This window comes from Gallinula chloropus, assembly GCF_964237585.1.
Source record: "Gallinula chloropus genome assembly, chromosome: Z".
NCBI classification, from domain to species: domain Eukaryota; kingdom Metazoa; phylum Chordata; class Aves; order Gruiformes; family Rallidae; genus Gallinula; species Gallinula chloropus.
In genome coordinates, this window is record NC_140089.1 from 29,985,304 (window position 1) to 30,010,849 (window position 25,546).

At 38.5% G+C, this 25,546-nt stretch overlaps 1 protein-coding gene across 1 annotated transcript in view; it reads right to left on the bottom strand.

The window, feature by feature from the left end:
* Positions 1–457: 457 nt before the first annotated feature.
* PAM (peptidylglycine alpha-amidating monooxygenase) overlaps positions 458–25,546 on the bottom strand; it is a gene marked incomplete at both ends in the record, with an annotated part of 76,631 nt that continues 51,542 nt past the window's right edge. Inside the window, 11 exons of the mRNA XM_084278389.1 lie at positions 458–639; positions 1,145–1,201; positions 5,524–5,577; positions 6,946–7,045; positions 7,987–8,105; positions 10,465–10,647; positions 11,280–11,505; positions 12,034–12,106; positions 12,604–12,720; positions 18,058–18,187; positions 23,130–23,435. Of these exons, the coding sequence (XP_084134515.1) occupies positions 458–639; positions 1,145–1,201; positions 5,524–5,577; positions 6,946–7,045; positions 7,987–8,105; positions 10,465–10,647; positions 11,280–11,505; positions 12,034–12,106; positions 12,604–12,720; positions 18,058–18,187; positions 23,130–23,435 (1,547 nt within the window). The remainder of the gene's footprint in view (positions 640–1,144; positions 1,202–5,523; positions 5,578–6,945; positions 7,046–7,986; positions 8,106–10,464; positions 10,648–11,279; positions 11,506–12,033; positions 12,107–12,603; positions 12,721–18,057; positions 18,188–23,129; positions 23,436–25,546) is intronic.

Here is a 25,546-nt window from a genome sequence, read left to right on the forward strand (position 1 = left end):
AGAAGATTTAGCAGCTTCATTTTCTTGTGGCACTGTATTTTCTCTGTACTGCAACAGGTTAAGGACATCAAAGAGGAAAGGCACAAAACAGAAACTGGCAACTGAATAGTTACAAGAAAAATATTTTGATGAAGCAGATAGTAAGACTTATTTACAAGATCCCCAAATTGACATGAGAAAATACTACTGCTTTAAATCAGTGCTGCAAGTAGAAGACTTTGCTTTATTAAGATGTTCACATAAAAAAACAACGGCACTGATATGGAACTTCCATACACTCCTCCACTTCAAAAACAGAACTAAAACCAAACAAAAATCAAAGGAACCAGTGTACAGCCCCACACAGACTAGTACAGTTCACAATTAAATACACAAAATCGTAAACGTGCTTGCTTAAGGGAAAAGGAATCTGACATTCTGGGTTGAATTGTTATGATGGAGAACTCAAAGGCTGGTTTCAGGATGAAGAAGGTGCTGGTGGGGGTGGAGGTGCTGAACACTCTTCCTCTGAATCTGTGCCATCGTCTTCATCTTTTTCTTGGTCGCTTCCTTCAGTGCTCAGTCGGTCAAACCCCTTTCGGCTGTAGCCTTTGTGACTTGCAAAGAAGTTCCCAAGGTTAAGGCCACCACCGCCCTTCCCTGTGGGAAGGAAAGGCAAGGATTGCTGTAAGGTTCGCTTTACAGTGGAATAAAAATCTATCTACACACTCTGCAATACCGTGGAGAATATTTTGTGTCCTTCCAGAAACTGATTTTAAAGATCAGCATGTGAGCCACAGAGGCTAAGCACAGAGACTAGGAAAGACGAAGGAAATTCATCTTTGTACTAGAAATCTCTAGTTTCTATAGTTTCATGAAGTCTTTACACAGGCTATTTGTGCTCCCACCAGTTAGTCCCTTAGTCTAAAAGTGCTTCATGTCATTCACCAGGTCCACAGGTAACTCCTAACAGCCACTGCCCCCCCGCTGGTGGCAACACATCCTCTTCAGAAGGCTGTAAAGGTGCTGGAAGACACTTCAACAGGACACCTGAGGTTTGCCCCCAATTCTTCCCCTGAGAAAGTTTTGTCAAATCTGTTACTCAACTACAAATGAATAAAAACTCTCCAGTTATGGCATTCATAAAGGATCTGCAATGACTTACCTCTAAGTCTGCCTAAAATTCTGCCTGAACTTGAATCAAGTTTGTGTTCTCCATCAGCTGAAAAATAAGGTAGATTTCAAAAATAAGCTAAAAAACATCACGTTGCATAATTAAATATCTATCTGTATTTTCTGATCCAAAGCACTGACATTCAACAAATTCATCAGTGGTTCTAATAAGCAAAATGAGTACTTTTCAGCTTTGTGATTAAGGTGAAATTAGAATTTCTAACAAAATTATCACACCACACATTTTCAGTTTATTTCAGTTCAGCCATTAAGAAGATTTGCATGTTAATTATTTTTGAAAATTTCATTCCTTTAGCTGTTCACTTGTGTTACTATGAAGAGTTTACAGGAAGGACATGAACCTTGTAATTTATAATGTGCACGACTACACTCCAGCACACTGCAAAACACAGCTTGAGATGTGCACATTTTCCTTCAGAGAAGACTGGCTTTCTGGAAGATCTGTGAATTTCTTCAAGTATTTTGGAGGCACTCTCTCTTCCACCCCAGAAACTATATGCTCCTCCCTGGTTGACTTTCCACTCTCACCCAAAGAAAAATTAAATGCAATGACCAAACTGTCTTGGAATATATACTGCTCAGTCTCCAAGAAATACACTTTTACCAATGTGAATGTATCATGCTCTTTGACACGGTAAATTCAAGCACCACTTGAATCCAAGTGGAATGCAAGGATGCTATTAGAGATCATATCTGTTAAAGGCAGTACTGCAGTTGGCTAGAATGTTACCACATTTGATGTGCTGAACGCGTTGAACACAAAGAGTCAGGAAGCTGCACACTGAAATCTCAGAATAAAATACATCCAATTCAGTTGCACAGCATTACTGGATCACTGAATTACCTATGCTGTCAGCCAGTGGCAGGGCTGTCTTACTTGTCTGTTCCATGGATACTTTCTTCTCTCAATGAGAGCATTTTGATTTAAATTGTTTATGCCACAGAAAATACAAGTCTGATGGTCGGACTCCTACTGCAGCCTGCCAGCTTCTCAAAAACAATGTTGTTATATAATATGAAGTAAGCAAAAATTTACATAGCATTGCAAGGCCCCATTAAATCTCTCACAGCAATGAATGGAGGTGCATTATGGAAACACATCTGACTCGCAAAATGCTGTTAGAGAACAGATAAAATCTCTCATAAGTAAGTGCAGTCTGTTTGCATTTTGCTTACACCTCTGTAATACCCACCCAGTCCCCTCTTCTCAACGATTTAAGGATTGCAAAGTGTAAAATGAAACTCTGCTCAGAGTATTAAAATCTTTTGTTTTCCAGGTGGTAACATGAATATATATGCTAGCCATTTCTGAGTCAGTAATTCCTGTCTTGACCCCAATTAGATTTTAGAAACATGTTCTGAAAGCTGGTGTCTTGAGATGTCGCGTTAGAGGCACCGGGGGATGCAGCTGCTGTGAGCGTTCTGGTCCCAAGTTTGCATGCAGCGCCACAGTGACCGCTCAGAGGGGTGAGGGGACAGTAAGCCTCTCCCATCCTACCCCCGTCCCTCAGTGTTCAGCCATGGTTTGAACCGGAATAACAAAAGCCTCTTCTCTACAGTTACTCATGGTTGTTACCTCCATAGCCAGTTGTCTTCCTCCACCGAATAAATACTAAAATTGCCAGCAGGACAACAACAGGGATAATTAGAAGAGTTGTAATAAGAACAAAGGAAACTCCAGTGCTGGCCTGTCCAACCAAATGCTGTTTTTCCTGCTTCTTTACAGGGTCTGTTGATTCTGGGTTGTTTTTCAATCTGGCTTCTACAATTGTTTCTGATTCTTTAAAAAAAAGACAATTTCAGTATGTGATCCATATGAATCAAGCAACACAGAACAAGAAATTAAAATAAAACAACAAGCTAGAATACCTGAAGTGTTGAGCCACAAGGAAACAAAAGAGAAACACTTACGGAAAAAGCTATAGCTCTTGCTGACGTAATCTAAAACATAAGGCGGAGGGAGGCTAAATGATACCACTTCCTAACAAAGATGCCCTCCCCTTCTCTCAAATGGGGAAATGACAGGTGTTGGGGAGCGTTTTGTTTTGAAAAGCATCTACCATTTAAAATACAAGAAAATACCCAAAAGTGTTGTTATTGCAAATAGACGTGCGATGTAATATCAATCAAATATCTTCTGACAGCAATACTTCCACAAGAAATACAGAAATCCAGTATATTCTGTATTATCACAAACAAGAAGGAAAGCCTTTAAAGTTCTTAATAAACTTGTGATAAAGGGTTAAATTTTCAGAACTGCTACATCCCGTGAAAGAGCTTTTGCTCTCTCAGTCTGGGGACCTTTTGAAAACTGTGTCTGATCACTGCTGACTAATCTGTCACTTTTCCACCTACAAGGAGAAAATCAGTTTCAGTAAAATCCTCCATGCTGTTTTGAGAGTATGCGAAAGACACGTGCTTTGTTCTAGCTTCTAATGAGCAGGCCAGTCTAGCTTTGTGTTTTAAAGCCTGACAACTGCACATCTTAAGAAGCAGCGGCATCAGAAAGACATTCTGAATCAAATATTGTGATTCTGTATCAAACTTAAAATGATGTTCCATTCTGAAAGAACAGTGAATGCTTCAGTGTATGCCGAACACTAATGCAATGATGACAGTATATTTGTTATCACTAATACAAAGATAACGATACCATGATAATATGCTGTCTGTTCAAGCAGTAGTTACAGCCAAGAGCAATTTTCCTCCTCCACCACTGTGACCACCTTGAATGCACGGAGCTCCCCGTGCATTCTTCCCCACTTGACAGCAGTGCAAGCAGTTGCATCAGTCTGTCATCAGGAGGCTGTCAAAGTTGCCGGCCACTCCTATGCATTTATTAAGCAGAGGACGACCATTACTTGATCATTTGTTGTGAAGTCCACTGTTTTCTTCAACTGGAGTTGAAATTTCAAAAAGTTCAGAATTTCAGAAAGTGGAAAATTCACATTTCCGTGTGAATATAAGGAGAAACTTTTTCACCATGAGGGTGACAGAGCACTGGAACCAAACCAGAGAGGTTGTGGAGGCTCCTTCTCTGGAGACGTTCAAAACCTGCCTGGATGTGTTCCAGTGCGATCTACTCTAGGTGATGCTGCTCTGGCAGGGGGGTTGGACTAGATAATCTTTTGAGGTCCTTTTCAACTCCTAACATTCTGTGATTTTGTGAAAGATCTTAATTTCAGTCTACGTACCCTAAGGAGTTTCATACATTCTTTCTTACCCTGGTTGATACTATTCCCTTTTCCTCTGTAACACTGCAAGTGTCAGCTAGCATAGTCTCTTCTCAAAGAAAGCTGAAGTACCTTATATAAGCCTAGATTTGTTGTACCATGGATGCTGTTAACACCAACACTACCCTTTTGAGTACTTCAGGAACAGAGATAAAATAGAAGGATAACAGTCCTGGAAATATGGATTTCACTGTTTTATAATATGCTATTCTACATGCTTGCAACTGGGAGTTGGGATCTCAAGGCTACTTTGTCTACGTATACATGGCTAAGGTAAACCATGCAAGCTCTGAATTCAACCAAAGAAAACCAACAAGGAATACCTAAACAATTTGCAAAGGCCCCTTGACAGCCTGGCACTGTTTTTCTGAAAGGGAGATGAACTTTTCCTTTCCAACATAAAAGGCCTACATAACAGAATACCAGCGGTTAAAATTACTTTTCAGCTTCCTGAATTGCCATTTTGCCCCTTTCAATCTCCCCTACATATATTTCTTTATCTCCTTATAATAAGTTTCTTCATGTTCTTTATTTTCCTTTATTTTTTTTTTCCTCGTGCAGATAAATTGGACACCCACCCTTATTATTTAAGGAATTAAAAACTAAATAGAAGAAAGGTATGTTTTGCCACATGTCATGACTGACGAGGCTGTGTACGGAAAGACTATGCAGAAAGATAAAAGCAACTGCCATTTCAAGTAACCCTTTTTTGGTGGCTGGGGGCTGTAGAGTGGGGGTGGGGTGCTGGGGAGTAACTAGCACAGTTACATTTCAGAGCTATTTCTGCATCTAAGGGAACTGACACAGATACCAATCTGGACCATAGCAGATGGTGGTATGGAATTAATCCACTAGTTAATTTTTTATCTTAGTGTCTGTGAAGCACTTGTCATCACTGAAAACGGAATGTTTACATTGGCTGTAAAATAGCATCTACGAGGTAACACTGCTACAAGTTGCTTTCTTCGGCTTCCTATGTAGTCCCTGTATGAAATGATGGTGAAAAATAAAACAGCAGTGAACCTAGTTGAGCATTTTCCCCCTCTGACTTGGCAGAAGCAGTCCTGGTCTATGTAAAAATACTGGTTCTTTCATTTCCATTACAAATCAGACTAACCTTTTATTTCCTGTACCTCAATACCAGCCTTTTTAACTGACCGATGTTCCATCTCTGTAAAACAAAATTATTCTTCAGGACATCTGACATTTCAGAAAGACGCTCAGTGACATTTTCCTGCTAGCCTTCTCAAATGTACAGTACAATCCTATATTAAACAATCCCACCAGCATTTGATCTTCACCAAGGAGAGTCAATATAAACCATTCAATAGCTCACAAGGCCATGAAAAAAATAAAAGAGCTTGATCCATGAAAGGTGTTTGCAATAATTAATTCTTATGCCACAGAGAGATTTTTATGGGCGCATGTAAAGGTTCAGAGATTCCCACAAAAATAAAACTGTTAAGTATAATCAAGATCATGATGGATTAAAGGCTGGCTGAATCAGGGCTCCTTAGCTACTGCAGTTTTATACTGCAGCAAAAGCTAAAAAGACAACTATGTACAAGGACTTTTCCTCTCCTAACCTGTAACTGCTGATCAATTCCTTTTTCCCCACCCCTCATGTTTCTTTCAACAAAAGCCTAGAAGTGTTCTTGTTCAGATTACTATAAGCATAAAAAAAAAAAAAAGCCCTATCCAGTCAGAATTACAATTTATCTGGTCCAGTTTCCTGTTATTACCAGCAGCTGATACCAGATGCCCTGAAGGAAAACCTGTGAATTATAAACAGACAAATATGGAATAACTGGCTTAGTCAGAAGTTCATTTATAACAGCAGACTCTTGCTGGCTGACTAACAACCTGAGGCCTGAGGCTTTATCTCTCTCATACATATTTTATACAATATAATGCAACAGTGGATTATATCTTTATTCCTGTAAAATATCTAATCTCTCTCTGAATTCTACTAAACTGGTGTCTAACTAATCAGGTCCCCCTTCCTGAAGTCAGGCTGCCTGGCTTGGGGTTTACTAGATTAAAACTGGGAAGTGTTTTCACTTCATGGAAATAGGACTTCACATCATACTGCATTCATATTCAAATGTCAATACTCCCAAAGAAATTACTACAAATTTCAAGTTGAGTTGTGTTTTCACTTCAGCCCCTGCGAGTTTCCCGTATGAGAACCTCAGAGGAAGCAGTTGACTTCTCAGCAAATGATACACTGAAATGCTGAAGAGTTACACTTTGGTTTAAGCAGGTACTGGCACCACAAGGATGAGACACATGCGTTTTGACTGCTCCTGCAACAAACAAGCTGCTGTGCTACGCTCTGTCCTTGGACAGAGCGAGCAGCGATGCTGAAGAGCGGTCTTTCAGTGAAAACATCGCAGTAACACACACAACTTCTGCAGGCAGAGCTTATACTGTACTTAAAACTTTGCCATTACACCACCAGTTTCTTTGACCATGGTACCAGACAACTGGTGCTGATCTGAAGACACAAAATGTGACTTTAAGAACAAAAAGACCCTACTTTCTGTGGATGCAAACTTCCACACGGCTCTGGCATGAACATCTCCAACAAATACTGTTTTATCTTCAGAAGCAATGACATCGTGTGGCATCTCAAACCTCTGTGAAAATCAACAGTCAGAAATTACTCTCAAGCATCTACCCATTCATGAGGCCTCCTTAACCCTGAACTTGAGACTGGTCATACTCAGTCCTTACACCAGAGAACTAAGCAGGTTCTGCGTGAAGGCCTAACACTACCAAAGGGAGAGGAATTCCATTTCTACCTGCCTACTTCATGAATAGCAGCAACATGATTATTAGATGTATTCATACTACACGGTATTTGTATTTATAGCATTCCTATTTATATTCTTGCATTCAAATTTATCCTGTGAAATAGATATTTAAAAAATCATGATCTTGGTTTCAAGCCCACATATTTTGTTTCTGTCAGTTTTTATGAAACACAGCTATTTGCTATGCTCTCTAGTGCAACTTCAAAGTGGACTGCAAATAACTGATTATGTCTTACCCAGAAATCAAAATCTTAAGATTCATTCTTTAGTCTAAGACAATATAAACATTTTTTAATGAAAAAAAGCATAATTTTAATGTATATACTGTATGAACAACATTTAGCTTCCACACTGATCTTCTGCAAAAAAGGGCTGTAACCATGCAGTTATATATCCTCCATTTTTTTGCATATTACTAAGTACCTAAATATATGAACATTTCAAATCATTCATTCTTCTAAATCAGCTTTGAAGAACTGTCTGACAGCAGTTAAGCAGGTTTAACCTGACTGAAGGCATTATCTTCAGGAATCACCTCGAGCATAGTATAATTTTTGAATGTGTACCCCATGTGGAAACTAAGGCACTAAATTCTAGTGCCTTTATATTAATATTATAAAGACTTCCTTTTGAATTCTTTATATTATAAAACATCTTACTTCCTGTAATAGTCTTATGAAAGTTGTATTAGTGGGATGTTACCAGCATATATATGTTCTCATATACATGATTATATGCACCAGGCACTCTGTGCAACACCCTACCTTTCTGAGCGGAATGAAAGTATCTATTATTTCTCCAGTGGAGAAGTTCATCACAAATCCTTGCACTGCTTCTCCCTCTCCAGGATAAGGCATTCCATTAACTGCAAAGAGGAGACCACCTGCAACAACATTAGATTTGCTTTTAGAACCCACAGATGGCAAACTACAGTGAAGATGACTTGTAACAGTACAGACGAAAAAAGGCTGTCAGAGAAAAACTGAACCACAGGAGGAAAGTTAAGTAAAGTATAATGGGTGGAAGTCTGGCATTTAAGAGCAAGGGAGTATTTTACAGATTGGTTAAATGTAAAAAGATTGTGAAAGGGTTAAAAAAAAATCTGGAGAATGCTTTGCTAAGGATGCTTGAGGAGATTCTGACAATTTTTTCTGCTGTAGATGAAGTGTTCAGGGGAGCCAGCTCAACAGGAAGAAGATACACAAAAGGTGTTAACACAGGTTAATAATTCACCAAGTTTGAATGGCATTCACTTAAGTTCAGAAGGAACTCAAATCTGAAATTAGAGACCTCAGGCCAAGCTGAGTAACCTAGCACTGCCAACAGCTACTCCTCCATGAGACCAGAAGACTGCCCAAGTAATGCCTATCTACAAAAAGGGCTCAAAAGGGTGCCTGTGAACTGCATGTCAGCAATTCTGGCTTCCATCCCCAGCAAGATGGTAGCATCCATAAAATGAAGAATAAGACATCTAAGTGTGGCCTGTCAGAAACAAGCTGGTACGGCTTCTCTGAGGGGGAGTTTTGGCTCACCTCTGAAAGGGGAGAAAAAGCACAGAGGTAAAAGAGATTCTGTGGGCATACTTGGATTCTCATAAAGCAGGGTTGTGCCTCAGAGGTTAGCAAAGAATGTGAGCTGTCATAGGGCTGAATGAAAGATCCACTAATGAACAGGAAGCACAGAGCAGAGCATAAGAACAGAACTTTTCATTTTTTAGGATAGAGAAGCCTAAGCAGTGTGATCCTGCAGGGATCAGAGCCAGAAACAATTTAATTCAATGGCCTGAAGAACGGGGTGAAGAGTGACATCTCCCAGTTAAGGAAGGTACTGAGTTCTGTGGAGTAGTCAAAACCTGACGATTTTGAGAAAGCCTGAAAGTCTTTTTCTAGAAGTGAGTTGTCAGATGTCTGAAGAGCTTCAACAGAGACAAATGTGGAGTGACAGTTCTGCAACATAATAATCTAGATCATGCCTACATGATGTTTGGCTTAGAGACATCTCTAAGCCATCACTGAAGATGTTCTGAAATCTCTGGCTCCATGTACAGTCATAGCCAAAAATTCAACAGAATGTTTGGCATCACCAGGAAGACAATTAGGAATGAAGGGGACAGTTCTCTGACTGTGCAAAAACCTAGCTTGCCCACATCTTGAGTCCTGAAGGCTGATGTACTCTCTGTATCTCAAGAAGGTCCTAATGAAGTTAAAGATGCATGAAGAGAAAGGCAAAAGACAATTAAATGGCTTATGGGGAGAAACTAAGGTGGCTAGGGGTTCTTTAATTTGGAGAGAAGGCTAAGAAGCGGCAGATGTGGGTAGTGTGGAACTGTTACTCGCCAACTCCCGGAGCAGCTGGACTGAGAAGCACTCAATAAAACCAGGTCGCTTTTTTAAAATTAAAAAATTGGTTAGTGAACTCCTGAAGCCTGTAACTTCAGGAGGTCAAGATGGCAGACAGTACAAGCCAGTTGAAAAAATGGATTCAGAAAACTCATCCAGTAGGTCTATAGAAAGATACTACGAAGAAGCGCTACCTCCTAACACCTTTAAATAAAGTGCTTGTGGATGTATCAGTAGCAGGAGAGGAACCAACCACAAAATGCAGCCAAGCTTACAGTGTCCTTAGAGTGCTAGGCAGAACACTGGACCACAGGTATCAAGTCCTTCACCCAGGACAGCACCTTCTATGTTCCTGACAGACACAAGAGATAAGTTCTTTGTCCAGTTCTTGATATTTAAATTACCTTCAGTATAGGCATTAAAAATCTAACCCCATAATTTAATACAGTAATTGTTAATCAGATTGGGATATTATGAACAAAAGCGGTTTGGTGCTTTCAGATTTTTTGTTTTATGAAACACAAAATTTTTCTTGACAGTTTGCAAACTGTTTTGCTCTCAATATTCCCTTGATACGAGTATTTTAAAACATTGTTATTAACTAATTACTGAGTGTGCAGTCGCTAGGAAGCAAACAAGATGATATTCTTTTGACATCACACTTAGGGAATCTATTCAGTCATTTCTCAGAAGCAGTGATTATACAGGAGCTTCTCTCATCCTGCAAACAGGAAAACAGGACAGTTCTAAAATTTTCCATTACATCAGCTCTACTTTGAAAGAGAATAAATATCTGGCCTGGGATAAGAAGTTAGCACTGTTCATGAAGTGACACTGTGTACTGTGACACGCTGGCATAAAGCAGATACTTGAAATCTGAAGGACAGGGAAAAAAAAGATTACCTGGAACATAGGAAATTGCGAACACCTCTCTTCCAAACGAATCGTGCTTGATCTCTCTTAAGAACTCCCCAGTCTCTAACCTGAAGCACTGAATTCGACCATTTTCCCGGTCTGCGACACAAAGCTGAGTGAAGTCGGGGATCAGGGCTAAGCTGTGAGGGATACGAAACTGCCCAGGTTTGGCTTTGCCTGAAGAGGTCTCTGCAATATAAAATGTTCAGGTTTGTGTTAAAATACGCAGTGAAGCTATTGTTTTTGCTTAGAAACAGCAATATGTCACATAATGCAATATAACCTCCAGAAAAGAATACAGTCAGCTTGCTTTCTTCTCCTGGAAGTGTTACTCACTTCGGTAGGTAAACTGAGGTAGTCTTCTGCATTTTCTTTGTAAATCCTGGAATTATGATCTTTCTACTTCCCTATAATATCTGGCATAGTTTAATGCCTGACATAGAAATCTGAGTCAAGCAGAAATGTAAATGCTCAGAGAACTTTTAAAATAGATGGGATCATGGCATAAGTCCTGTAAATAATACTGTTTGAGTCAACGTTTAAGAAAAAAATAGGATATTTGTGAAAGTCGGAACATTTTCCTGATCGGATAGGACATGCCAGTGTTTGTACTGACTCTATAGCTACTACAAGTAGCTGCATACTCATACAGCTTCCGTTTGGAACTGTAATGACAAGGCTGAAATTCGCTGAGGGCCTGGAAGGTGTTTTGTTAATAGGAATTTATAATCAGAAGTAGCAGTAACATCAGCAATCTTATTGCTCATGCCGAGTCCCCGGTAACTGCAGTAGGGGTGAGGTACCAGCGCTCTGACCTGTGCCTTCTCCCCACTGCATCACGTACAATCCACTTGGAGAGAACTGAATGATGCGGCTGTTACAGTAGCCATCGGAGACATAGACGCTGCCAGTGGTCGGATCCACGGCCACGTCCGTTGGCTGGCAGAAATGGCTTCTGTCACTGCCCGGCTGCATAGCCACTCCCAAGATCAGTAACGGTTCTTTGTCGTCTGGTCCCAGCTTGAAAACCTTTGTTTTTTAATCAGCCAACGGGAAAAAGAGAATAGGCTGCAGTTATGGAAGGTGAATGTAAAGAGGAATGACTGCCTATAGAAAAGTATCTATTAATATATCAAACATACCCTTAATATAGTGACTACTACATCTATTACCTGTTTTTCAGTAAGAGCTGGCTCTAGTAAATACCTGCCTAAGACACAAATATCCTGTGATAACAGCAAACAACTTAGTTTCACGTTCTAAATACACAAGAGAATCAACAAGCAAAGAAGTAGCAGAAAAATCTGTTCTTTTTCAGAAAAAATCACTGTTTTAAAACATATACTTTTATTTATGAATACTACATCCATGTAGCAGATTGTTCAACACAACAAATTGTTCATCACAACTATATTCTTTGAGGGCCACAGGGGTCAGTTCCAGAGGCAAGCCCTTATTGTTTATTGTAACAGGCAAGCCTAGACAAATAATTTATGTGAAATCTCCAGAAAAATAAAAACATTTTCGGGCAAATATACTAAAGGTTCAGTAACATACCTGATGGAGAGCTACATCAGTGACCCAGTAGTTACCATTTTTATCTACACTCAAACCATGTGGTAAATAAAATCTGCAAGCAGAAATGTAGAAGAATCAAATTAAAAACATCTTTCAGAAAGGACGATGTAGTTGTGAAGATTTAATTTTTTACCTACTGATCAATACGTGCTGTACATACCAAATAACTCCAGCATTTAATAAAAAGATACCTTTATGGAATAGAGATTTCTTGAGAAATGTCTCAGCTCTGAAATTCAGTTGATCTCTGGTATCTCACTCAGGTTAATATTTGGTATCTTTGAGGACAATATGCAATACCCATGAGTTTTGCATTTATATTAATCTGGCTGGTAGATGAAACCGTATAAATTGCTAGAAAGCATAGGTGGTAAAGATGGCAAATTGCTCTTATTAGTAGTTGATTTTGTAATTTTTATTTATTATTTTAAATAAACTCATAGGCTCCAGTCACACAATGTAATACAAACGTGAAAATGGGCTCTGGGATTTTCTGGAGTAAAATACAAAAGAACGTTAGATCTATTGATAAAAGCAAAAATAACTTACAGACTTTTGCCCATGGAATGAAGCAGTTTTGCATTAGCTGGATTCAAGACAAGAATTGTGTTCTGTTCAATTGGTCCAAGTCCTCTTTGCTGATAAACAAATTTGCTGTCGAAAGAACTACACAAAAGTAGTGGAAGAAAAAGTCAGCATTAGAAGGTTCCACTGACAAACACTGCACACACAACTTAAAGCTGAGTCTTGTAGTTTAAATCCAGCGTAGGGTTACTGGCTTCTTTTTTGTCTTTAAGGAAGCCTTATTCCATTATTGTATGATTATAAGACTTACAGTGTTGGATGTCTCAATTTCCTACTGCCTTCCAAATGAGAGGAGCACAAAATCAACACAACAATCAAGATAACTGTAAGGTAAGCAAGCAACACTCTTTTTTTTTTTTTACTTCTCTTTGCTGTTGTGAAGCAAACAATAGAGCCTAAGTAAAAAATAGAGCTAATCACCAGGGCATAATTCCCAGTATGAACAGGTATACTTCATACTGTGTAAGGCAGCGTGTACATGTTTGTGTTCCTTTTGCTTCTTCTGTCTTCAAAAGCATTATTTTCCTAGAGCTTACTACTGTAAGATTCAGGTTTTAGGGTCCTTATCCTTTTCACAGTGTAGTTTCAGGAGATTATAGGACGCTATTTCTCCCACCCCCACAACTACGCTAAATTTTCAGGGCATGTGGAATATAATTATAATTAATAAACACATTTAAACACATCACTGTTTCAGACATTAAGAACCAGGATCAACTTTCCAGAAGGCATTTACTAGGCATAAGTTTATCACATGCATAACAAAGAATTAAAAATACAGTGTCTGTACTCCTATGGGGAATTAATGGCTGTTAATCTAAGATGTTGATATATACACTCAGTATTTAGTGAAAATAAATTGTAAAGTATTTTGAACAAAAATTAAGACTAAATGTTAGATAATGGTATTTAACTGAGGATGAAAAACATGTGAAGACAAGACACACTCCTCCCTCCCACCTTGCATTTTTAAATCCATTTGTTATTCCCAAGAGAAATCCAGCTATGATTGATGCAACTTGGTAAACAAGAGCATACTTTGTAGTCACAGAGAAGGCTATGAATAAAGCTATTAAAACTTTATATTGTACAGTCCTAGCAGCCTCACCCCTCCATAACATTAAATATTTATATGTCTGGAATGTTCAATGTGGAAAAGCAATACTGGCTTGATATATAACCAGAAAAATCTATGACAGATGTGTTTCTGCACAGGCTACAATTAAAAAACATAGTATTTAGATACTGCAATTACGCTATGGTAACTACCCGTGACTATTTATTTAATTTCTGATAGGAATCAGCAAATCCTTTTCACTGTGAATGATTAAGCACAAGGTGATAGCTACTAAAACTCTGTACTGAGCCCTCGTAAATGCTCTGCCATGAAGCTGCAGGGAGAATGGAGTAAATGGTACTGGCACACAATGGCCTGCTGATGTGGGCTAGGCTTCTTTGACATGACCTGTTGTTTGACCATGTTTCAGCAGGTGTTTTATTCCTTACCATTACTACAAGTAACCTTCTGTAACAAATTCCCTTGACTTTAAACAGTTTTATTTAAAAATGAGTCTAATACTCTTCATGACTCGCTCTAGGAGTGGATCACCAACAACTGGAGAACCAACACTGGGCAGACTGAACTGATGTTATTAATGATCAGCACAGCTGATCACAGAAGAGGATCCTCGTGATGGCAGGTATTGTACAACCACCCCCCCCCGAAAACAAGATCATATGGCTGTAAGCTGACAGCTAGACAATTTTTAAAATGGTTGGCTTTCCTTAGGATGATTTTGGATTTCAGTAACAGTGCTGTCCAGACTTCTAAGTATTCCCTGCTAACAGCTACCCAGCTCTTCTGGGAACTGAATGCTGTCAGTGTAAATAAGAGACTATATGGTATTTTATGCAAAGGAAGCCTAGTGAACTTTGAAATGAGTTTATGGGAATTATCTTCCATGCATCTTCTCCCTGTCAAATATCTTCTGCTATAAGGAAGGCTGGCGTGCTACAGAAGCACAGCCGCTCTTTCCTTCTCAGGCTCTGAAACCCACTTTCCCAGGTAGTCAACGTTCCTTTGTTTCAACTGATAAATGAGCACTGAAATTGTGCTGACTACTGCTCGCCTAAAAGAAGCAAGACCAAAACCAACCAAATAAGATAACTGAACACCTTACTATTATATGTCATACTGCCTTACAGCATGATTTTCTAATAGGTTCTGCAGTGTGATACCAGGGGACAACTAACATACGCTGCATATGTTACTACTTCTAATTTCAAACCCTGATGTAATTCTACAGCTATTTTTCTAATTTTCAGCTGGTCACTTCACACTAATGCAAAGAATTTATTGCCAAATCTAATGTTCTTCTGGTGGGCTAGATATTAAATTTGAACAGACCACCTGGTCTCATAACCCCTGGAGGTACAACCCCGAGCTCTCTTCTTGATCAATATCCATCATCACTGTGGTACCATGCTCAGCCTAAATTAACCTGCCTAGGTTGTTAAGACTGCTGTTACAAGAATGCAGTTTATAGTCATCATTGTGTCTTTTATAAATTGCATGAATATTATAAATTTTTCATCATAAAACGCAAAATAACTTCCAACTGATTCACTGCTCAGGCAGATGAACAGGTTTGGCTTGGTTTTTTTTCCAGTCTGAGCAGCACAAGCCACGTATTCCAAAGACTCTTCTGAAATGGAGGAGACAATGTGGTAAAAGAAACCAATTTAAAAGGTTTTTTGCTGGTGGGGTTTTATTATTATTATTATTAGGCACAGAAGGAATGCTACAGCCACTGAAAAACTGCTACTATATGTGCCATTGTATAACTGCTTTTGCATTTTAAAGCAGACTGAAGTTGCCTTATAAAACAGCAGACACCGTTCATCCAGCTATATTTAGCAGAATGAAGATCCAGCCTTTATGGCATATATTAATAATGCATTGCCTAAGAGCACAGATAATTTTTGTTTAATTTGTTTCTATACTATGTTGGTGAAGCACTGAAACACAGAAAATAAATTCTGGGCTTTTAGGTTTGACTGATTCATCACGTTTATGATTCGGTAAGAAATATTACACTCAATTAACTGTGTATTTGCAGCTAATTATAAACATTAACTTACAAGTTTGATAACTTCTTACCCCTTCCCAGTCACAAGGAAACCCTTTCAAATACTGAAATTTTTCATTCCCTTTTATTGAAAACCAAGAACACACATACTCCTTCCTTTTCAGCACAACCCATGATAGAGTTCCCAGATTATTTCATATGCTCATGGCACACAGAAGATAAAAACAGAAGGCCGACTGGCTGAGCACACTTCTGTGTGCCTCCTCTCTGAGCCACAAGGTATGGAACAACTGCTTAACCACAGGTGTGTTTCCCAAATACATTGTTTTAACGTCAAAATACTCTTATTTAAACAGGCTTACAGAAGATTTAGTCTATCTCATTTAAGGGTTCCTACCAACAACAGCTTTCCTATATATTGTTTGTGTTCCACAAGAAGAAAAAAACCCCAAACTTGTGAACAAAAGCCTTCTGAAATTAATTAGGATTTCCAGTGTTGATCCATAACCAGAATCAGTAACAGCTCATCTGACACCTTGGTTACTTCTCTGGGACTGAATGCTTCTGATCATAGTTACAACACCAGGCAGTTTCACATTCTTCCAACTTCAATGCCCACATGACAGCAAACACAGAAAGTTCCCACACAGGACTGATGTATGAACACTACTAACACTAAATATAAGATAAAGCACTTTCCTGGGAAGTCCAATAATTGCAGGCTAGATATGGTGAGAGCATGAAAAACGGCTGCTCTCAAGGACAGGGCTGAGTGAACTCGCAGTGTTACCCAACACAGCTGATGGTGAGCGGGTGGATTTCCAGACTCCAGCCCACAGCTCTGCCCTTGTTCTGCACCCACACCACGAGAAACCCCAAGTTCAGTCTGTCTCTCGACATGGTTGATTCATCATGCTGACTGGCTATTTTAGGGAACATTACTTATTTATTTATTTTAAATTCTGTAGGCTCTCCAAATACTCCCTGGTCTTGGGCTCCCAGCTTCATGCCCTGTGCTGTGTGTGTACCTCCGTGGCCACTCGAAAACCTGAATTCCGAAGTAAGTAATGAATGCAACTGCCAGGCTACTTTCAAGTATTTTTTCAATTCTTTCTTCAGTGACACAAAGAACAGCACTTATGTTCATGCGTAGGAGGATGAAGAAAAAAAACAAATCAGTATCGGCTTTTAGCTGAAGCCTGAGTAATACGAGTTGCAGCATGCGTCATCCTTTCAAAGTTTATAGTCTATATTTATATACACTTCAGCTGGAGCGATCACTGACATAATACGTGAAACATAAATGATTGTTTTATCTGCTGCATGTTATTTAGCTAAAAACCTAAAGACCTTAAAACAGTATTCTAGGCGTAATTTGTTATTACGAGGTTCAGAAAGCTGCCCCCTCTAATTTTCAGAAACCATGTTATCTTAAAATGAATTCATCAAGAGCTGGAAAAAAACCCTCCAGTTTAGCCTTATGTACGTGGAGAACAGATGCTAAGAAAGAAGACTGAAACAGGACATTTTAAAAAGGTACTACCTAATATTCTGTTAAAGCTAATACTGTTTTGCTGCAATTTCATGGAATGTTTCCTGAAGTGTCCATGTAAACAGTTAGACACACCATTTTAAAGCTCAAAGGCATAAGGACACTGCACAAATACATTATATATAATTTGGAACATTCTGCTCTTAAAATAATATACCTTTGAATATATTACTTTACAAACACTAGAAAAATGGCCATTATAAAGTTTGGAGGTTTTTTATTTCATTTGAGTGACACTAAATGTAGTGAATTTTACCAAACGAATAGAACAAAGCCTGTTTTGAGAGGGTGAATAGCAACAACAACAACAACAACAATAAAAATAGTAATAATAACTTGAAGAAGTTCAGTGGACATAAAAAAAAATGAAGATACACTGCAGCTAGTACTGCATGTCTTACGGTCAGGTACTAATAGTGGTATACCATATTAAAACATAATTTTCCCAGGCTAATTAATCCCCCTAAAAACATGGAGAAGCAGGGATAATTAATCTCAGTGAACATACCACTACCATGGCTATGCTGTTTAAGGACCTAATGTGCTATGTTCTTTTTCTCTGGAGACATATTCTAATTGTCTAAAGGCCCAGAAAACCCCATGATCTTGAAACGGTCAGTCACCACTTCCATTCTGAGTCCTGTGAAAGCACTTTCAGCCCAAGAAATGAACTTTAAATTGAAGAGGAACTGCATCTTTTCTTTTCCTGAAGAGATACACATACTGCACACACCAGTTTGACCTTCTAACATGCCATTCAGCAGAATATCTACTTACTTTTCATCCCAAACATGATCACCTCTGTGGAAGACAACTAGGTTATTTTCAGGGTCCAGAGCCAACCCAGAAACTTGACCTAGTTTGAGGTCTAACCCGGGCCACTCCACAACCTCTTCCATGTGGAAATCTGATCAAAGAACAAACAAACAAAAGACAGACATTCATGTAGCACATCTGTAAAAAAATATGGTTACCTGGCTTTAGTTAGAGACTGTTGGGAATTACACAGACATTTTCTTACATGCTCTATTCCCATTAATGCATTGCAATTTCATTCCTAGCAGAGTTTTATTACAGTAAAGCATGCACAAGCACCAGCATCCTGCTATGTATATGACGACAGAAACTTCAAAACTGCTTTTGACTCCATTCTTTTCTCCACCTTATAAAGACACAGGTACACAGACTCTGGAAGATTCTGGAGTCCTGTGAATATTTTATGCATGCAAAGATTACAGAAATATATACAACTACAATCCAAAATCAGCAGACAATTTAAAATTGTGTTTTAGTTAAAAAAGCAAAACAAAGACTGTGACTCACTACACCAACTACACATGGCTTTTTTTTCCAAAAAAAGCTTTTACCATGAAGAAGAAAAATACAGCAAAAGAGGGGAAAAAACTGCCATAAGAAGGAAATAAATCCATTCTGGGAAGTTTGCCTATGATGTTTCTTATAGCCAACACATCTATTGTTCATATCCTAATCCAAATCCAAAAGGCATGTATAGGAAGTAAATGTCTAAATCTGATGAAAGAGATGAAGGATAGAATATCTGTCAGTGTTTATGTTGTAGCACAGTTTTTAAGAATAAATACTGAATAATTTTTGAACACCACAAATATTTTCACACTAATTCAACAGCACAGGATTTTAGCACATGAGCCACTATTAAGAAGTCAGATTGCTTATTGTGGTTGTCTTAAATCCTCAATTAAAAGAAACGAGTTTTGTTTCAACCGAAAGATTAAAATTGAAAATACAAAAAGATTTCAATCCCTGGTTTATGTAATAAAAGGCATGAACCGTCCTAAATTTGAGAAAGTTGTAGAGGGCTGGTGACAAGAATTGATTCTCACAAATAGACTGCTTAAGTGCTATTTGAAAGAGGCTGGTCTGGGTTGCTTTGGCAGTATTAAGAGACAACTGGACAATACTGCCCAAAATAAAGAAAAAACGTAAGGGCAAGGAAAACTTAATTGTGATAAAAGAGTTAAAAAACCCTCAAACAAATCCTAAAATGCTGCCTACACATTAGGAAGTCCATTACTCCTTCCTTACAGAAATTAACTTGTTCAGCGTAATTCAGGTTCAGCGTAATTTGTAAGGAGCAGAGGCTGTTTGTGGGGACGTACAGCCAAACTGAAGGTGAACAGAAAGCCATTCATTGCAGTTGAGGGAAACTGGAGCTGTTTCACTCGTGTTCAGAGTGTTTGGCAGCACCGTGCTGTACTCTGCAACTTGCAGTTCACCCACAGTTCCCGTGTTCTGCCCCGATCCCAAAAGCTGAGCTTCTGGTCAGGCGTCTCCCATAGGCCCCTTCACCAAGCACCAGGGCCCCGACGCTTTGAAACAAGGCAGGTCACAGACCTGAACATGCAGCACCCAAGGAGTCTGCACGGGTTCAGCTGGAAGTGACCTTCCAACGAAAGGGAAAATGAAAAGGGGAACAATGCCCAGTATCTCCAGGTCACCTGTGAAACCCAGCTGTTCCCATAAGCACCTCCCCCCACCAACCCCCCTCCCCTGGCTTCCACTGCACTTGGAAGATAAGTAGCAGTCTGTGCAGGGGCAAGATAAAACCAGTGCTGGAAACCCTCCACAGGACAGGAGGCATTTCACCTCTGTGGTTTTAGACACCAGCAGACAAGAGAGAAACTAACTCTTCAGGCTAACGCAAACCTACGACACATCCAAGGCACGTGGCAATGACAGTGACCCCACGAGAGTCATCAGAAATTTCTAACCCAAGAACATCTAGTCTGCAGCAATTTTTTGCTGAATGCAAGAAAAAGAAATGCTGGTAAGAAAAAAACAAGTACATGTATTCATACTTCTGTACAGTTCAGCTGGTTGCAGCAGGTGTAGTACCAGGTATATCCATGGACACTGACATTTTGGAAGGAATACAAGGATGGAAATCAGGTGTCTGCTTCCTGACTTGCTTATCTTGTATCAGTCTACATGCAGAAAATGTTATTGTGCCCCTTGGCCTCTGAGTCTTTTCCAAAAAAGCTAGAAAAACTAAAAGGCTAACCACTGAAAGCCCCAATTCTGGCCTGTGTAAAAATTCAGCCCCTCAAAAGGCATATATACTATAAACCACAACACCTTTATACTTAAAGGACTGAAAGGTTCCTGATCAATCAAAACAATAAAATGAATGTGCAGTGAAATAGTCTGATCACAAGAACTCCAGCCTCTCTACAACCTTTATTTTTTCTTACTCTTTTCCAAAATTGTTTATTATTGTTACCTTTTCCCTTTGAAATCTCATGCTGAAAGTCTAATACAGATACTAAATTTAATTTGTCTAAGATTGCCTATTAATTTCCTAAAAAGCTAAGTGGCCTGTGGAACAAGTTACACACAAAACTAAAGAAAGTGACTTTTCCCCATTAAAATAATTTAAAATGTCTTTAAAAAATAATTATATAACTATCATTTTTGTTGTAAATGAGACTTCTAAGTATCAGATCTTTGCTACCTTGAAATTTAGAGTAATTTAATCAATAAAACTATAAAGAAATACACAGGTTTACAGCATGCAAATCAGCCTCTAATCTCTCTACAAGGGAAATAATAAAGCCTTCTTTTACTGGCAGAATTGCAACTGACTGTCCAGAAATCCCTGAAAGCTCTTGCTAGCTTTTACCATTACAAGTGTTAGTCATGCTGCGTTTACTTCCTGCCGCCAGAACAGGCACTGAAATCTCGACAAACATTTATGACATTATAAATAATGCCATAAATTCTAGAAATATTTATCCATTTATATCTATGACAAATATAAGCACTGCACAAAGGAGTTTTAAAAACTGGAAAATTACACCGTCTGCCTTAATCAGGAGGTATAATTATACTGCTCGCAGTCATGCTTAACAACCTGATTGAGAGTGACCAGTCTTGGGGTAATAACAGTGTAGGAAGAGTAGAAGTATAAAGTTAAAACATTTCTAACCACCTTACTTAACATGTTAGTTGGTATTTCAAAGCACTTACATGTTTAAAATCATAACATCTGCAAGACTAAAAATATTAAACTGCTAAATTAATGGTGGTATTTGTAAAACAGTTACATTAATTTAACAGCAACCAGAGCCTTGTCTGAAGAAATCCTGAGATTTTTTTTATTTTAATTTAACAAAGGATACAAAATTTTAACAAAGGGTACAAATTTTTTAATTAAGGCACGTTAAAGCTCTTTATGTTCCACTTCTTCCTCTGAACAGGAAAACTCCATTATGGAAGGTTCTGTTCTTCCTATACATAAACAGCACCCAAACCAGAAACAACATGTCCTTGAAGATTTCACTGTTTTCTAAGTTCTCTTGCCAAAAGATGGCGCTGACAGCTTCTGCAGAATTTCTGTACTTAGCAGTATCACATACATTTAAAGAAATGAATCAATGCTAATTAAGATAATCTATTTTTCCTTTTTGTTGTAACTCAAAATTGAATCAACGGGAAGTCCATTTACTAATTATTCCCCCACCACCAAATTTCCCCAAAATGTACATATAGTACTGAAGTAGCCAGGCAAATGCTGTCTGTAGTTAGAATTCACGACATACTGTGTGCCAACTAAGCCATTTATTCAGTTCACTGGCACTCCCTCCTCTGCATCAGTTAAAACAGAAAGGAAATTTCTTTTTTCCCCTCCATACTCCAAATGCTATTAGTCTGAACAGAACAAACTGGTTTTGTAGAAATGCTACACACAGTGCTCTTCCAAGCATTTAATTCCAGTGTCACTTATGGAATTATTTATGATTTACACTCATGCCAGATGCGTGGTAACATCCCACCTATTTTTTGCCCCTACGCCAGTAACTTGACAGGCTCTCATTTAACTGGAAAATCCTCATCTTTGGGTTTCTGTTAAATACTCAGAATTCCGCTGAAATTGAATCCTACAACAGAATCTCACGTAAATCAACATTTTAAAACTGAAATAACAATCAGAGGAATGATGAGTGATGTGTATTTGCGTACAACAGTACATGGAAACATCAAGCTGGCTGGTTGCAACATAAAAGCAAGCATGTGCTGCTACTGCTCACGCATACAGATGACTTTCATGCATACATACTGGTTTCTTTTATGAGATATTTGTCACATGCTGCATTATCTGGCTTTCCACATTAGCAAGTAAGACTAAGCACAATCAATAGCACAGAGACCAAAACGCAAGTAAAACAAACACAATACATCTGTGGTTTCTGCTGTCATAGAAACCTGAAGGGAATGAATTATAATCCTGGTACAATTCAACAAGCTGTCATCCAAGAATATTTGGACAGCCAAGCACAATTTTAAATAAATATGAGGAACATTTTACTTTTTAGGAATCTTTCAGGATTGACTACCTCTCTTTTTCTGAGTGAGAGGGAAAAAAGACCGATAGAATTACAGCAATAAATTTTATAAAATCTTGTCTCTGACAAGGGTAATCAGAAAACTCATAAAATGCATCGATTAGCCCAGTGACTATTTTATAGTCATTACTTGTATTAAGAAAATTCTTCACTTCCCATGACTACTATATCCCGTGTTTGCCTTGTTACAGCACAAATGATATCAAATTATTACCTCTTGAGAGCAGAAAAAATTATTCTATGTTATAAAAAGTACTGGTACTGTCTCAATGGCATACAGTTTTTCTTCACATCTGGAGAGGGAAAGAACTCCACTGAAATACCTCTAAAATAGAGGTATTTCCATAATTAGGAAAACTGTCACGTAAAATAATTCCAAGCATCAATTGATATTCCCTTCAGATTTTGCTAATGTGGATCACAGCTCTTACATTGCATTTCATTGTATAAAATTAACCCCTAACCCACCTCCTGTATGTTCTTTTTCCCAGCTTCCCTCACCACGCTTAGGCTCTTGTAAAGAGAAATGTCTGTTCTCTGGTGGCCTCAAGGTAGACTCTAGTCTGTGAAATTTGTGAACTCTGTCTCTGACAAGAACAGTATTGTCCCTCTCATCATGATTTGTGATCTCTCTGGCAAGATCCTTCTTTTGGACTACGTTAGCAATCTCAGCTACGAGATCTGATTCTGCCTTTTCTGTAGGGTTATGTTTATGCACATGTACAACATCTTCCCTTTCTCCTAGCAGCTTGGAAAGGAGTGAATAGAAATCACCTGTACAGAAAAGAGAAAAGATAAGAGGAAAGGAGGGAAAAAAACAATTATAACAGATCCTGTAGTTGTAGAAAGCTTCAGCAAAGTATAATGTAACAAAGTTATTCAAACAGCCATTGTCAAAAGTAGTGTAAGAGGGAACTGTTTCAGCCTCAGGAATTGAATGAGCCAAGTCTCTGGTATGAAAAGATAATGTCAAGCCTTTATCAACTTTAATTTACATATAAATGTCCACTTTTACCTGAAACTCTGGCATAAAATAATTATCACCTCTGCACAGATGTTCTTAGGAACAAGGAAAAAAAAAAAGCACAAAGCAAAAAGCGTGCAAATTTCAGAAGAAGAATTTTTATGATGGAATTATCTGGCTTGCCAGGCTACTGGAGATTTACTCCCTCTTAATAAAACAAAACCATAAAAATTCTATAGTTTTATCAGTTTGTTCATTTATACAGACAATAATAGACAGTCAATGATGTATTTCAAAAAATATTTATTTGAAATCTGTCATCTCAGAAGAAGCTCAGGCTGTAAGAAAACAAACTTTGAGACTGCAAACAGATTTCATAGAGCATACTACAGAAAGAAGACACGCTAGAAAAAAGAGTGATCCATTAAATTTTCATTCATTAATTCAGGCTGGGTCCTGTTCCTCCTCTTCCTCCAAACAGTTAATACCCCTTAGACACAGCATCACCTGGAAAAGCAGGGAACAGTATGTTCTGAAGTTCCTTGCCAGCAATGCAGTTATCTCTATAGCTTTCTTAGACATCAACAAGCATTTCAGTAAATTCCACAATGGTTCAAAGCAAACAATCGAAAATTAGGTATGCAAATTCCAGAACCACAACTTTATTCACAAACTACTCCAACCAAACAAACAAGCTTTGATTACGTCAATGGTAAACTCTGTGTGCAGGATTAAAGTAAGTGATGACATGGTAACAAGAAGATCCCTCTCCTGGGATTCTCTGCTAACCAGCAGGTACCCAATTTATAATTTATTAACCAACCACTGAGGCTTCCTGAAGCAACTGTCAGTTATATCAAGGTCCTGGTTTTCAGCTAGGATCAAGTTAATTTTCACCAGAAGCTGGGATGGGACACAGCCAAGGCAAGAGACCCAAACTAGCTGAAGGGGTACTCCTTATCATATGATGTTGTGCTCAGCATACAAAGGGGGCTGGCTGGGACAGGCTTTGGGACAGGCCAAGTGTCAGGGGTGAGAAACCTGCCTTGCCCATCACCTGCTTTGTATATTCTGTTACAAGTCCTGCTGATGTTACTTCCCTCTCCCTGTGCTGCCCTTATCCCAATGTCCGAGGTTTGCTTTTGCTTCCCAACAATGCGGGCTCAGGGGGAGGTGGGGTGAGCGAGTGGGGTCATGATGCTCAGCTGCCAGCTGGGGCTGAACCGTGGCAGTCAAATATAACTGCACCATTGGCTGGAAAGAGACATCCAATATGCTTTAAGATTTAATGCAGGTAAGGGTAATTTTAAGTACAAATCACTCATAATTGAGAATGTGATTGTTTTATGACAGGCTATATACAAGATTCTTTAGAAAAGCAAAACTACCACTGATGAAGCTTCCACTAGAAAACCCAACAAGGTTCAGAACCAGAAACCAATACTTGCAGCCTGGGAAGAGGTAATTAAGTCTTTTGGAAACGAGTTTAAGAGGACCTGTCACATTTATAAACAGTCCTAGTTCAATGATTTTCCACAGGATTCCATTCTTCGCCCATGGAAATTAAATATCCCAGATGAAATCTTCTGTCAGAAAATAATTACTGAAGTAACAGGGCTAATTTCAATGAAATTAACAAAGCAAATTAGATAAGAGAGAAAACTGTTGAGCTATAAAACAAATACAAATTATTTGCTTCAAATACAATTGTGAAGCTAGAATGCTTCCTAATCCTGTCATTCAACTAGTACAACTACTGAATCGGAACAAATCCAAATATTAAAAAAGTGTGATATAATAGTAGTTTTGGATACAAACCATATTTATTCTGAGAAAGGTTTATAATTAAATCAGCAAGTTTCAGTAGTCTTTACTTAAAGCATCCAAGAATTGGTGATGAGGTAGAAACACACCTGGAATT